Genomic DNA, 15,865 nt, shown 5'->3' with positions numbered 1-15,865 from the left:
TCTCAATTCGATTCCGATTGATAGGGTGATTTAACACGATTCTAGATTGAAACCAATTCTCGCAAAATATTATTTGAAGTAAAAATGGTAATACAACCTTTTCAAAACAGGTTAAAGAATACAAAAGCTTGTCTTGGCAGCTAACATATGACGTATATGAGCAGCAAGTAAGCGTGGAGATGGTCTAAAAATTTATTTTGGATTTATGTGTTTTAAACGTATGTGTAGGTGTCAGCTAATGTTATTTGTGTTATATGTGGTGCATTCATTTGGTGATTGATGGGGATATGAGTCACATGGGGTGTGTTATGTCAGTGTAGTATTATCAGCAGTTCACCTGATGTGCTCATTGAGGGAGTGAGACGATGACAGGGAATTTCATACTCTGCTGACTGCATTTAATTTGATTGAATGCATTGACAGCGCTTTAATAGAATGCATTTAAGATGGCATTTATTCTTTTTTTGCATTTAGTTTGAAAAGTTTGTTCACCATTGTTTTCAAGCAAATAAATATTTAAAATGCAACAACATTGAAACGATAATTTTTGGACAAGCCAGCGCGTCTGGCAGGTGCAAGTCTTTCCCCCGTTTAGCCTCTTGACTGCTATATTTGCTTTTTTTGTGAATCGTCGCCTAAGAGTATGAATTGATTTACAATGTAATATAATAATCACGATTCGGATGTCAATTGTTTTTTGTAGCACCCTTAGTATACAGCACATCGGAAAGGATATATGGGCGGCGTGGCTAGGTTGGTAGAGCGGCCGTGCTAGTAACTCGAGGGTTCCAGGTTCAATTCCCGTTTCCATCATCCTAGTCACTGTCATCGTTTCTTTGGGCAATACACTTTAACCACCTGCTCCCAGTGTCTCCAACACTCATTTAAATGTAGCCTAACGATATAGATAATCACTATGTAAAGCGATTTGTGTCTCAAGAGAAAAACGCTTTATAAATATAATTCACTTCACTATTCACTACCTCACTCTTTCTATGTTAAAGCACAATTCCAAATTTGTATAAATCATGTGGGACCCCATAATTTCTTATAGTCAATTAGGGGACTATTTAATACATTTTGATTAAGGTAACCTAACTTTTAAGAATAAATGATAAATTGGACATTTTGAATTAATGAACTGTATGTGCACTTTGTAGTTCTGAGGGACAAGAGCACGATAGTGCAACAGCCTCCTCTGGAGTCGCCCTAAGAGGACGATCTTCTGTTTCTCGAAAACATCACTTCGATCTGGCTGCTCGCAGATTGTTTGCCCGTGCCGGTAAGCATTAGACATCCTTACAGTCAGTCTAGGATCAAATTAAGATTACACTTGATTACATCACTTTCTTTTTTCTGCAAGCTGGATTGTACCGCTCAGTGCAGGCCCACCACAGCCAGTCACGCAGGGAGGTTCCCACTCACCAGCAACAACAAGACCCAGGTGCCCTATATGACTTCAACTTTCTGGATGAAGAGCTTGAGATGGACCTTGATGAGGAGGCGATGGAGGTCATGTTTGGACAGGATCTTGCCAGTGAACCTGACATTCTGGGAATGTGGATCCCGGAGGTACTGGATTGGCCAACATGGGTGTGTGTGATTTAATGCCCTGAACAGAGGGCTGCTATAACCTGGTGTTAGTACTGCATGACTTCATTTTTACACACCCATTAAAAACACACGCTTGTTTTTTTTGTATTTAAATTTTTGTAAACATTTGTTTATTATAATTCTTTGACACACAGTTAACACAAAAACACAATACAATACACATATATTTAATACACACAACAATAATACAATAAGTACAGGCAAATATTGATATGAAGCTACAGACATCTACACTTCTGAATGGCTCCAACATGGTGCAGCAATACACAAAGGCAAATAAAAGGCTCCTCAATCCTGTGCAATTCAACCACATCTCCATCGGGGTCAAACTGGAGACCAGTCTCCTTTACATATTTTAAGAAAGGACCTTATTTTTCTTAAAATTTTACAAATCCACCGTTCAATGTCACCCTGATTTTCTCCAGTTACGGAAATAGAGAATATCTTTGATCTAGCAGCTGTGGTAGGGAGGTGCTGCAGCCTCTCCAGTTAAGCACAATAGGTCTTCTAGCTAACGAAGTATTGAATGCCACCAGATTCTTTTTGGATTTGCTGAGAGAAGATGACAGAGGGGATACCCCGAATAGTCCATTTAGAGGATTCAGTTCAATCATTTTGCCAAGTACCAAAGACAAAGTATTAAACATTTCAGTGCAATAACTACACAGGGATGGGCAGAGCCATAACATGTGTTTTAAGTTAGCTGGGGACTGTTGGCACCAGTCACACGATTCAGATATTCTGCCATACATCCTAGCTAGTCAAACATTGGTATAAGTATGATGTATTAGCTTTCATTGGATGAGGCTGTATCTTGCACAAATACATCTACAAAAGTCTGTCCAGCTATTCTCACATAGGATCACTCCCAAATCCTCCTCCCAAAGTGACTTAATTGTCACTTAAGTGACATAGAGACTCACGGTGTAAAATATATGTAATTGATCCTTTTAAAGTTGGAAGCGTCAGAAGATCTAAAACTGTCAGTCGGTAAATCTGGAAAACCTAGGGAACCTTTTTGGCTGAGAGAGCCATGAAAGCCAGATATTTCAAAATGTATTTCCGTGAGAGCCATATAATATTTTTTAATACTGAATACAATTAAATGCGTGCATTTTTAAGTAAGACCAACATTTTTATAGTATTATAAGTCTCTTATTTTTTTAATAACATTGTTATTCTAAAGCTAACCAATAATAAATATAAAACTTCTTACCATTAATGCGACTTCTTGAACAGGTGCGATAGAAAATGAATGGTTGGATAAAATGCATAAGATTGTTTTATAATTTGAACGTTATTTTTAACACTGATTACCAGCGGAATTATTCATTACTTATCGTGTTAAGGAATGTGAGCTAAGATTTATCTGAGAGCCAGATGCAGTCATCAAAAAGAGCCACATCTGGCTCTAGAGCCATAGGTTCCCTACTCCCGCCTTAGACTTTAGGTCGTTCCGTCCTCTAAAGGGCAACGATCCGCAAAGTTCCTCTACTGCGTTCTGTTCTAGGCTATTGATTTAGCTTGTTCCAAATGTACTCTTTTTGCATTTGAGGTATTTATTGTTTTTCTCCATGATGTTAATGGAGAAATGTTCTTTTGCCTCCTGGGAGTTTTCAACCCCAGCACGGTGGATGAAGGGTTACTGCATGTGCCTCACAATACGAAGGTCCTGAGTAGTCCTGAGTTCAATCCCGGGCTCGGGATCTTTCTGTGTAGAGTTTGAATGTTCTCCCTGTGACTGCATCGGTCATACTTGCCACCACTTCCGGATTTTCCGGGAGACTCCCGAAATTCAGCGCCTTTTCCCGAAAACCTCCCGGAAGACATTTTTTCCCGAAATTCAGCCGGAGCTGGAGGCCACACACCCTCCAGCTCCATGCGGACATGAGTGGGTACAGCCTGTTTTCACGTCCGCTTTCTTGTGATATAAACAGCTTGCCTACCCAATCACGTTACAACATCTACGGATTTTAATAAAAAACTGCACACATAGACGAAGCATAACAAAGAGGAAGTTACAGCCATGGCAACGCCGTCTGAAATAGAGTGATCTATGTTGTCTGTTGCCATCTCCTGGTGAATGTTGACTATAGCGTTATGGGGTTGCTTTTTGATTGGCCAACGTTTTATGTGGTGTTGCGCACCTCACGGCAAGTGAGGGTGTCTGTTCTGATTCCTGAAGCCCACGTATTTGATAGGTGCCGTATGAAATTAATTCTTTTATGCATATAATAAAATAAATATATATAGCTAGATTTCACTGATAGTCAAGTATTTCATACATATATATGCAATATATATGAAATACTGGAGTTGGTGAATTGGCTGTAAATATACTCCCCTCTTAACCATGCCCCCGCCCCAACCACGCCCCCAATCACACCTCCGCCCCACCCCCCGAAATCGGAGGTCTCAAGGTTGGCAAGTATGGCATCGGTTCCCTCCGGTTAAATTAAATGGTAAATGGTTGTACTTGTATAGCGCTTTTCTACCTCTTTTTAAGGAGCCCAGAGCGCTTTGACAGTATTTCCACATTCACCCATTCACACACATGTTCACACATTGACGGCGGGAACTGCCATGTAAGGCGCTAACCAGGACCCATCAGGAGCAAGGGTGAAGTGTCTTGCCCAAGGACACAACGTACGTGACTAGGATGGTAGAAGGTGGGGATTGAACCAATAACCCTCAGATTGCTGGCACAGCCACTCTCCCAACTTCGCCACGCTGTCCCCACTCCGGCTTCCTCCCACCTCCAAAGACATGCACCTGGGAATAGGTTGATTGGCAACAGTAAATGGTCCCCAGTGTGTGAATGAAAGTGTGAATGTTGTCTGTCTATCTGTGTTGGCCCTGTGATAAGGTGGCGACTTGTCAATGGTGCACCCCGCCTTCAGCCCGAATGCCGCTGAGATAGGCTCCAGCACCCCCTGCGATCCCAAAAGGGACAAGCGGTAGGAAATGGATGGAGTTTTCATTCTTGTGCTATTTTGGGTAATCTTTCATCTGACATTTTCATTACATGTTAGTCATACCAATCTGTGTTTACTAATGTTTTGTGTCAGTAGTTTTTGTTTGAATATTTTGCGTATTTCTTCATTTGATTAAGGAGTGTACATTTTTCACAAATTAACTGGAAAGAGGCAAAATTGTTGTTAATGTATAAATCTTTAATGTTGTTGATCCTGAGCCTTGACCATCTTAAAAAGGCCCTATTGACGAGAGCATTAGCAATGATTACTGCACGACTAGAAATAGTTTGCAAGCCAAAATAGCGCTAAAACTAAAACCAGATCCTAAATTGGGTTTTTATGATTAGATTTTTCATGTTGATGAGTAAACCAGAGCCCTAAGAGATTCTGGTTTGGTTGAGTTTCCTTCCATAATCAGCCGTAACAAATACTTCATATTGCAACCAATATTTAAAAAATCTAATGTTAGGGGCCAAGTAGTAAAACCTAATGTTTGGTAGTGCTAATTCTAGCAACGATTAAGGTCTCTTGTGAGGTTTTTTTTTATTCAAAATGAAGTCTAAAATCTGACTAACTTACAAAAGAAGGACTTTTTGTTTTAAAATAAAAACAAACATTCTTTCTCTGATGATTGTGAACGATAGGCAAAATTCCAAAAGTACAGTTCCCCTTTGCTGTCGACAACATCAACTCCCAGCCCTTTGTGTTCCTCCTATCCTATTACTAATTAAAGTGCCCACTTAAGTGTATATCAATATACTTGTATGTGGTCGACCACTTTTCTCGACATTGAATTTGAGTACCAATTTGGTCATTTCTATGATAAATCTGTCTGTATATGTTTATATATGTTGAATATTGATAACTTGTTATTGCTAAGCAAAGTGCAATTACAACACCAAAATATCTGCTGTCTTCATGTGGTAGAAAATGCTTGGATGGATAGTTACACAGCATTAAAATGTGCACACAATGACTTCCTGTTCAGCTTCAAAATAAAGTGTTTAATTTTTTTTAGATTGTTAGCCACAGGATGTAATATGTGAACATGTACAAAAGCTTTGTTGTCATTGTAGTCAAGACATACAACATGATTACTGCATCAACTCGATTAAATATAAGTATAAAAAAATATATGAAAACAGAAAATCTAAAACAAATATATGCACAAATGGAGGAAAACTGTTGTTGGTTGAAAAATAATTTCTCAGCCATTCTTCATATGTCTCAAGGATATGTCCGAGCAAAAGCTTATTTAGGTTTTGATTTGGGTAAAGGTGACAACGCCAGTCAGCCAGTACGAGGGTCGTTAACTTAAACACGGTACATTGCACTGAAATTTTTTAATATTGCCAAATAATTTACTAACACAAAGTTGCCATTGACTTTTTCTCTGACTAACATTTCATGAGTGCCCGTCTAAATTTTGCAACTTATTTTAATGTATGTGAACCTGTTTCTTTTTTTGACATATTGCCACGCCTCAGCGCGCATGTGAAACAGAGGATCGAGATGAAGTTGTGGTGTGTGAACTCTGCGAAGCCAATGTAGCCAACTTTAATCAACATATGAAGAAAAGCCACCCGGGTTGTGGTCGCAGTGCCAACCGACAAGGCTACCGTAGTAATGGCTCATACGTAGACGGCTGGTTTGGAGGAGAATGTGGCAGTGGAAACCCCTACTACCTGCTTTGTGGTGCCTGCAGAGAGAAGTATTTAGCCATCAAAAGCAAGGCGAAAGTCCCAATTGTTGAGAGGTATATACACACTTTTAGTAATGTGATATAATAAGTTTTTCATTTTTAAATTCGTCACTACTCCTTGTATTCCTTCTGTCTGCCCCTCATATGTTTTTTTTGTTTGTGCTGGTTATTGGTCGTGAGAGTTTGAACTTTTGGGAGAGTTCCACATTTAGATGTATTATTTAAATGCCAAATTTTCTTCTTTTCTGTAACAATATAATTATTTGGCTTCTATTACTTTGCTCTGTTTTCAGATATAAGGGCCAGGCTCCTGATCTTCTGGGAAAGCAGGACAGTGTGTATGAAGGTACAATGTACATGAACACAAGAATAATAAAACAGTTTAAAATTATACATTCTTTGCGTTTTCATTTTATTTTCGCATTCATGTGTTTGTCCTACTCCACAGAAGACTGGGACATGATGGATGTTGATGAAGATGAGAAGCTCACTGGGGAGGAGGAATTTGAGCTTTTAGCAGGTCCATTAGGTCTGAGTGAACACAGAACTGTCCCGGAGGCTGTACAGTTTCCTGATAGTGACCCATTGGGGGCCTCTGTCGCTATGATAACTGCCACCAACAGTATGGAAGAGACATTACTGCAGATCGGTGAGTCTGTCCTCTCAGAAAAATAACTTGATTAAGGGTGCAATGATACACAACATTTACTCTTTGATACTTAAGTGTAGATATTTTTTTTTTTTTTACAAAAAAGAAAAATGTTCATGCCTTTTTTAACATGTAGTTTAATAAATATAATGATAAATGGGTTGTACTTGTTTAGCGCTTTGACACTGATTCCATATTTACCCATTCACACACACATTCACACACTGATGGAGGGAGCTGCCATGCAAGGCGCTAACCAGCAAGGGTGAAGTGTCTTGCTCAGGACACAACGGACGTGACGAGGTTGGTACTTGGTGGGGATTGAACCAGGGACCCTCGGGTTGGGCACAAGGCACAGCCACTCTGCCACTGTGGTACGCAAGTTCATTGTAATTACAAACATTTTTTAAATTGAATTTACAAAAAAAAAATTTCAATGCAGAATGTTCTAAAACCTGGCGTTGTCCACAACAAAAAGAGTAGCATGTCAACAGCAGTGACCTGATAGTTTTTTTTGGCCCTCTTTGAATCGTGTGCTGACCCTCGTGTAACGTTTGTAGCCTATGTGCTTCCTGTTATTGTTTTATTCACCTGTTTTCGCGTCTGGGTGATGTTTGTGTGACACATGCAACTTTCAGTTGTACTTTTGTCCACGTTGTGTTTACCAACAGGGTCATTCATACCTATAAGAAAACCAAAGTGGTTCCAAACGCCAAATGTGAAGGAAGGTGGAGCATTTTTGAGTTCAGTTATATTTCTTTAAGTCATAAGGTGTGTTTCAATAACTTGGCTTTGCATCTAGCATCTGTCTCTGTAAGTTTGTCTAAATGATGGGAGGGACATGCACTCGATAATGTAGTGCATGGTAGAGTATCCATCCATCCATCCATTTTCTACCGCTTATCTCTTTTGGGGTCGCGGGCGGTGCTGGAGCCTATTCAGCTGCATTTGGTAGAGTAGTCGAGCGCAAATCTTCATTGTCAAAATTTGATCGATTAGATATGAAATTGTGTATTGTTTTATTCATTATGGAGCGGTTAAATATACAAACCCCGTTTCCATAAGAGTTGGGAAATTGTGTTAGATGTACATATAAACGGAACACAATGATTTCTAAATCATTTTCAACCCATATTCAGTTGAATATGCTACAAAGACAACATATTTGATGTTCAAACTGATAAACATTTTTTGTTGTTGCAAATAATAATTAAGTTTAGAATTTGATGCCAGCAACACGTGACAAAGAAGTTGGGAAAGGTGGCAATAAATACTGATAAAGTTTAGGAATGCTCATCCAACACTTATTTGGAACATCCCACAGGTGTGCATGCTAATTGGGAACAGGTGGGTGCCATGATTGGGTATAAAAGCAGCTTCCATGAAATGCTAAGTAATTCACCAACAAGGATGGGGCGAGGGTCACCAATTTGTAAGCAAATTGTCGAACAGTTTTAGAACAACATTTCTCAAAGAGCTATTGCAAGGAATTTAGGGATTTTACCATCTACGGTCCGTAAAATCATCAAAAGGTTCAGAGAATCTGGAGAAATCACTGCACTTAAGCGATGATATTACGGATCTTTGACCCCTCAAGTGGTACTGCATCAAAAACCGACATCAGTGTGTAAAGGATATCACCACATGGGCTCAGGAACACTTCAAAACACCACTGTCAGTAACTAGAGTTGGTCGCTACATCTGTAAGTGCAAGTTAAAACTCTACTATGTAAATCGAAAGCCATTTATCAACAACACTAAGGAACACCTCTGGCTTCGCTGGGCCCGAGCTCATCTAAGATGGACTGATGCAAAGTGGAAAAGTGTTCTGTGGTCTGACGAGTCCACATTTCAAATTATATTTGGAAACTGTGGATGTGGTGTCCTCCGGAACAAAGAGGAAAATAACCATCCGGATTGTTATAGGCGCGAAGTTCAAAAGCGAGCATCTGTGATGGTATGGGGGTGCTAGTGCCCATGGCATGGGTAACTTACACATCTGTGAAGGCACCGTTAATGCTGAATGGTCCATACAGGTTTTTTTTCAGCATATGTTGTCATCCAAGCAACGTTATCATGGACGCCCCTGCTTATTTCAGCAAAACAATGCCAAGCCACATGTTGCAACAGCGTGGCTTCGTAGTAAAAGAGGGCAGGTACTTTCCTAGCCTGCCTGCCTGCAGTACAGACATGTCTCCCATCGAAAATGTGTGGCGCAATATGAATCGTAACATAGGACAACAAGACCCCGGACTGTTGAACAACTTAAGCTGTACATCAAGCAAGAATGGTAAAAAATTCCACTTTCAAAGCTTCAACAATTAGTTTCCTCAGTTCCCAAACGTTTATTGAGTTTTGTTAAAATAAAATGTGATGTAACACAGTGGTGAACATGCCCTTTCCCAACTACTTTGGCATGTGTTACAGCCATGAAATTCTAAGTTAATTATTATTTGCAAAAAAAATAATAAGTTTATGGAACATCAAATATCTCGTCTTTGTAGTGCATTAAATTGAATATGGGTTAAAAAGGATTTGCAAATCATTGTATTCCGTTTATATTTACATCCAACACAATTTCCCAACTCACATGGAAACGGGGTTTGTAGATACACCTTGCACTACTTGTGTTGATGTGTCTTTAAAAATTATAAAATGCCTTGAAATGTGCCTCATTCGTATAATAGTCAGTTTAGATGTATGCACTGCAGCTTTACAACTGATATAACATGAATATGCCATCTGGACCTGCGATGCGGTGGGGACTTGTCCAGGGTGTATCCCGCCTTTCGCCCGATTGTAGCTGAGATAGGCACCAGCGACCCCAAAGGGAATAAGCGGTAGAAAATGGATGGATAGATGCCATCTGGGCATTTAAAAATAATGTTCAACTTGTCGATACAATCAATAACATAATTGTTATAACTGAGCTTTCTGTCCCTGTTTCTAATATTTTAAATGTAGAAGAAACACATTTCGATTGTTCATCTAGCCTCAATCCATTTGCAATCTACAAGTACAACGTATATTAAAATGGTTGTTGCAGTGGACTTTACTGACCTAGATAGGTGGCTGGATCACATCAACTAAGTTAATTATGTGTGTTTTCATGTTCAGGTTGTCACCCATCAGTGGACAAGACTTCATCGGGCCGGGTAACTCTTGGAGAGCAGGCAGCCGCTCTACACAACCCCCATGACCGAGTGATGGCCCTGAGAAGGGTGACTGCTGCAGCTCAGGTGCTGCTTGCCAGGACGATGGTGATGAGAGCCTTGTCTCTGTTGTCTGTGAGGTAGCCTTCATCCACACAATTTGGCACAAGACACCATGACTTCATTTAAATGCACTGAAACACATGTAAAAAAACACAACAAACAATAGCATAATGTCTATCATACTTGTGATAAAGGATAATATTGTGCAATCTGTATACACAACATGATTGTCTTTACTTAAAATAAAATGCTATGTTTTTTTTACTTTTTTTATCCTTTCCCTCCTACCCAGTGGGTCAAGTTGCAGCCTTGCAGCTGGCCTTGAGTCACTTGGCCTAACAGACATCAGGACTCTTGTCAGGCTGATGTGCCTAGCAGCAGCAGGCCGAGCTGGTCTTTCCACCAGTCCTACAATAAGCTCTGGCCATGCTGAAAGGCCACGCGGAGCTGCAAAGGCCAGCAAACCAATTTCCTGTTTAGCGTATCTCAGCACAGCAGTGGGCTGCTTAGCCTCAAACAGCCCCAATGCTGCCAAACTGCTGGTGCAGCTTTGCACTCAGGTATGATTTTAAGTATTGCTTATTAAAATATTGAGGGCCTGATCAACTAAAATGCCAAATAACAAATGCTAAATATCATGTGCAAAATAATAACATTGTCTGTACTATTGTGGCCACGTTGCATGTGATCTACTAAGATTGTGTGGGCAAAAGTGGTCAGACTGCTCTATTTAAAGGGGACCTCCGATGATTTTCCTCTTTTCTGATTTATAAATGTTGTTGCAAAGTTGGAAATCATACGGTTCATGCATTTCGACGTGAGCTTGCTCTTTTTTTTTGGAAACCTCTGAATGATATGTTGTAGTGTTTTTTTTTTTTTTTTTTTTTTAAACATTGAATCATTTGTGACATCACAGATTGATGGATGTACATTTGTGGTCATTCTCGGAGATGCTGTCTAGACTGCTGCCTGAGCTTCCGTGTCATTTCTTCTCGTTTCAGGCCATCCCACCTGCTGATATTTAAAAAACAAAACAAAAAACTTCCATTTTAATTTTTCTATGACATTTTACACAGGACTAGTGTACATTTATAAAAGATGAATTCTGATACTTTTACTTTGTACCTCTCAGCTGTAGCCTGAGGCATTGTGAGGAAAGCGCTGTGTCCTGCCAGAAAAGTACTTCCTCTGCTTTAGCTTTTACAATAACGTCACTATACCTTGAGTTAGTATGCAGGTATGGAATTTAAAAGGAGCGTTTTTGACTTATTTACAAAATAGTAGGATCACCGTTCCGTGCATTGTTAGTTTTGTGATAGCAGTTTTTTACTGTCTAAAACGCACAGAAAAGAAAACACGTATTTTTGACTCAAAATTCCCAAAAAGTTTTTTTTTTCTTCAAGACTGTACTGCTATTGCCGACAGTCCGTCTTTTACCACCAACTCATCAAATCCTGGACCATTATTACTAAAGTTTAGGGCTAGGTAATTGATGTAATTGATTATGGACCAAATATATTTTAAAGTTGGCAATATTAATCCACAAGGCATAATATTAAGCCCTGCCCCACCAGCCCCTTGGTAGTCTGGTGCAAGAAGCAACAACATTATCAGCGTATGGCAACATTAGCCATCTGGGGCAAAATAAAAAAAAATAAAAAAGGACTTACCAGCATTACCACCTGATTATACCGGTCCAGGAAGTACAATAATAGATGCCATCGCAAGTTTTGTTGACAAATATTTACGCCTGCATTTGCCAGCTTTATTTGGCTTGTTCAGGGGCTCAAAGTGAACCACACTACATTATGATCATGTAACATAAACATCTGAATGAAACTGTTATTTTTATTGACTGTATTTGTAACTGAGAGTCGTCTAAGGTCACCGCTACCGTGGTGCAAACTCACTAGGCAAAAGAACTGCAGCAGTAACTCGGGAGACAAGAGGTACTTTTGCTTAGAAATCGCCCTGCACGCAGCATTGGCCTCAAGTGCACCAGAAAAACCGAGCACACATTTCCGGCCCTCACAATATAATTGCTGTGCATTACATCTTGTCTGGCTGGGCTAACAAAAAGAGTGACAGGAATATATCGTACATTTTTAGTTATTGTTTTTACCTGAAAAAATATTATTTGTATTAAATTTGCAGGGTAATCTGCATGTTGCTATATGTGGCCAATTTTTATTTATTGTGAGAATGTTACTTCTGAGAATGTGTAAACTGTCCAAAGTTGTTTATGGTAAAGAGAAACAATTTTTACATTTGTACAGGGTGATTCAAAAATAATACGCCAAAATTATCACTCGATATTTCAAAAATAAAAAACAATAGAAAACCGAACTTGAACACCTATATTGAACATAACTGAGTATTTATTTCATGCTTTACAAGTGCTCAACATGGCCACCACCGGTAGCATGGACAACATCAAAACAATATGAGAATTCCTCCCAAACGCGCCCCAGGGTCTTGCGATCCATCATGTTGATTTGCTGCACTTATTCAATTTTTAATGTCATCAATATTTGCTGGCAAAAGTGAAGCATAAACTTTGTCATAAACACCCCTCCACAGAAAAAAAGTCACACAGATCAGGGGATCTGTCCATCAGTCTATTACAATGCTTTAGAACTGAATGATGATTTTGGCGTATTCTTTTTTAATCACCCTGTATATATATTTATGTAACACATTTGAGACTCTTCAATATTTAAGTGCCGATCAAATCGAATCGTGATTAATTTATTTCAAACCTTTATGAATTGATATCAAATCGATTTGGGACATTGGCCAAGATTTCCAGCCCTCCTAACCAGTTTCCATTTGTGGTTTCACGGTCATTGTATCACATTTGGGACTTACTTAAATTGCATATTTCAATTATGTGGTGTTCAAATGTAGAGGTTCCACAGTACATCACTTTTTTATATTTACTTCCTGTTATTGCATTTTACTGTACGATTTACGATTACGTGTAAATTATTTATTTCATTTCCAGAATCTCATCTCTGCAGCAACAGGCATGAATCTGACAACAGTCGATGACCCCGTCCAGAGAAAATTCTTACCCAGTTTCCTGCGGGGCATGGCCGAAGAGAACAAGCTTATTACTTCTCCCAACTTTGTAGTGACACAGGCTCTGGTGGCTCTACTGGCAGATAAAGGGGCCAAACTCAGACCTGCTTATGATAAGGCTGATATGGAGAAAAGAGGTGTGTTGCCTGTGCCTGAAAGGTGTCCTGGAGGTATAATTAAGTAAATTAATGATGGAAAATGTAATCAAACATTTTATAAGTGTAATTTTACTTTAACACAAAACTAATTAATGGACTCAAGGAGCCAGTTGTTCAGATGTTTTAATCATTTGATTATTTGATATTCATTAATTCACTATATATATCTCACATTTTCGATTAATGGGAACATGCCACCTCTTCTTTTTATACTTTATTAAGTCACATTTTGATGTTTCACATGTATGTAGTTTTCTTAATTTTTTACATTCTTTCACTCACGGGCAAAGCTTGTCATCTTGTTTTCCATGTCAAGCAGGTCTAACTGCGCATTTCTAATTTATGTGAACATTACCCCTATTTTTTACCTTATTTGGTCACCTTTTGATGATTTATATGTATGTCTTTTGTCTTTTCATGTTTTACATTCTCTCACTCATGGGCCAACTTTGTCATCTTGTTTTCCATGTCAAGCAGGTCTAATTGCGCATTTGTATGCCCATCCTTCCCATAATCCCTCCGCTGTAGGCCCTCTGGAGCTGGCTAATGCTCTGGCAGCCTGCTGCCTGTCATCCAGGCTTTCCTCACAGCATCGGCAGTGGGCCACCCAGCAGCTAGTGCGTACACTAGCAGCCCATGACCGTGACAATCAGACCAGGCCACAGACCTTTGCCGATATGGCAGGGGACCTGCGGAAGTGTTCTTTTATCAAGTTAGAGGCTCATCAAAGCAGGGTGAGTTATCGTTAGCAGAAAGTTTGCCATGTTTACTGCTGGTCTACAATTATTAACATTTTAGACCTATTTCTCTTTGTTTAGGTCCTCACATGTGGCTGGTGCAAAAAGAAAGGCCTGTTGGCAACTAGTGGCAATGATGGCACTGTCAGGGTCTGGAATGTAACCAAGAGCCAGTACACCTTGCAGCAAACCTGCGTCTTCAACAAGGAGTAAGACACTTTGAAACACTACAAATCCAAAAACTAACTTTTTCTATGTTAACCCTGTACAAGAAAAAATGCTAAGAAATTCAAACAATTGCGACTCTGCATCTGTCTTGCAAATTAGTGCATGATGTTGAACAACACTCATCGAACTGGGTAAAAATCCCAATTTGAAACGAGACCAAATTATACAATTTCATATATCAGCCGCCAACATATTTTTCTGTTAATATTCAATAAAAATGAATCCTTTATTTACTTGAATATTCAGGAAAGCATTATGATGTGATAAACTAATATATACTTAACAAATTATCAATTATCAAAGAAAACCACCTTGCGGGCTATAACAATAAATCAAGAATCTATTTTAGTGTGGCCTTTGGAATGAGGGGTTTTACTCTTTGCTAGGGCTCTCAAAATTAATGCTAATGTCATAATTAATCCATTGTCATAATAAATCTTGATTAAAATTGTAACACAATGAACCCATCTGCAACGTAGAATCCCTTATTGCTCATGCGAAAGTAAACATGAGTTTTATAGATTAAAAATTAATTATATTTAATCGTAATATTTTAAATGAATCCACAGCAGATTAAACATGTTTGTCATTCGAGTTTATTACTCTTCGCATATTTTCATTACCCTTGTTGGGAAAAAAAAAAAGCCTCACTCTCATGCTAAATTTGAATCTAGGGGCAATGTTCAACAACCGAATAAGCATATTGTACTTTTTGATTCATTAAAATGAAGGTTTGGTTTTCTGTTTCAGGTAATGGATACATAATCATTGAATACTTTTAAACATATTGTATAACACATTATGCACGACGTTTAAAAGCAATGCTTTATCACTCTGTTTTGTTATGGTCCTAATAAATAAAATCTATTTGTCTGAGATGCTTTTTTTTATTCTGTTCTTGAAATTCAGTGATGATTCTTCAGAAGAGGGACATTCAGGTTTTGGATCGCCCAGTGATTTTTGCTTATCTCCTCTTGCTTGGAGTGTCACTGGAAAGTATCTTGCGTCTGCATTGGAGAAAATGGTCAATATCTGGCAAGTTAATGGTAAACAATGACACTATTCTCAACATTTTTGTAATGTTTTTTTCAGATTGATTTTGGTTAATTTTATTGATGCAGTATATACAGGACTTTTTCTGTATACATATGAGTTCATTTCTGAAGACAGATGTCAGTTAACTTTTAGTCGTAATCTCCTTACTTTATCCCTGTAGTTGGCTTACACAGTGGTAATATTATTGGTGGTAAAAACAGTGGTAAAATTAGACTGTAAAACTCCTCTCTGGGGAGGGAAGCGGGGGGTACTAGGATGACGGGGGATGCAAAACAATAACAGTGCAATACGTTTTCATAACATGGTCACTACTGTCAGTTTCTCTTGTTATATTCTTATTTTACTGTTATATTTTTATTCCCATTGTTGCTTTTTATTTTTAATTCTTATTTTAATATTTTTCAATTTTTTTGCCATTTAAACCCCCAATATTTACTTTTTGAATTGATC

General features: G+C 38.7%; 1 protein-coding gene across 13 annotated transcripts in view; it reads left to right on the top strand.

Annotated features, from left to right (window-relative positions):
- Nucleotides 1-15,865, top strand: part of herc1 (HECT and RLD domain containing E3 ubiquitin protein ligase family member 1) — a 179,255-nt gene that overhangs the window by 112,500 nt on the left and 50,890 nt on the right. For 5 of the 13 annotated variants that reach the window (XM_061886983.1, XM_061886982.1, XM_061886988.1 and 2 more), the window contains 11 exons: nt 1,161-1,282; nt 1,364-1,593; nt 6,077-6,345; nt 6,585-6,637; nt 6,740-6,940; nt 10,058-10,232; nt 10,448-10,715; nt 13,160-13,406; nt 13,869-14,128; nt 14,213-14,340; nt 15,269-15,405. In XM_061886983.1, the coding sequence (XP_061742967.1) occupies nt 1,161-1,282; nt 1,364-1,593; nt 6,077-6,345; nt 6,585-6,637; nt 6,740-6,940; nt 10,058-10,232; nt 10,448-10,715; nt 13,160-13,406; nt 13,869-14,128; nt 14,213-14,340; nt 15,269-15,405 (2,090 nt within the window). The remainder of the gene's footprint in view (nt 1-1,160; nt 1,283-1,363; nt 1,594-6,076; nt 6,346-6,584; nt 6,638-6,739; nt 6,941-10,057; nt 10,233-10,447; nt 10,716-13,159; nt 13,407-13,868; nt 14,129-14,212; nt 14,341-15,268; nt 15,406-15,865) is intronic. The other 8 variants (XM_061886987.1, XM_061886986.1, XM_061886984.1 and 5 more) reach the window with 5 other exon arrangements.

The sequence above is a fragment of the Nerophis ophidion genome, linkage group LG25 (genome assembly GCF_033978795.1).
Source record: "Nerophis ophidion isolate RoL-2023_Sa linkage group LG25, RoL_Noph_v1.0, whole genome shotgun sequence".
Taxonomy (NCBI): Eukaryota; Metazoa; Chordata; class Actinopteri; order Syngnathiformes; family Syngnathidae; genus Nerophis; species Nerophis ophidion.
The sequence above is the reverse complement of the archived record's forward strand: the minus strand, read 5'-3'. Positions and strand labels throughout refer to the sequence as shown.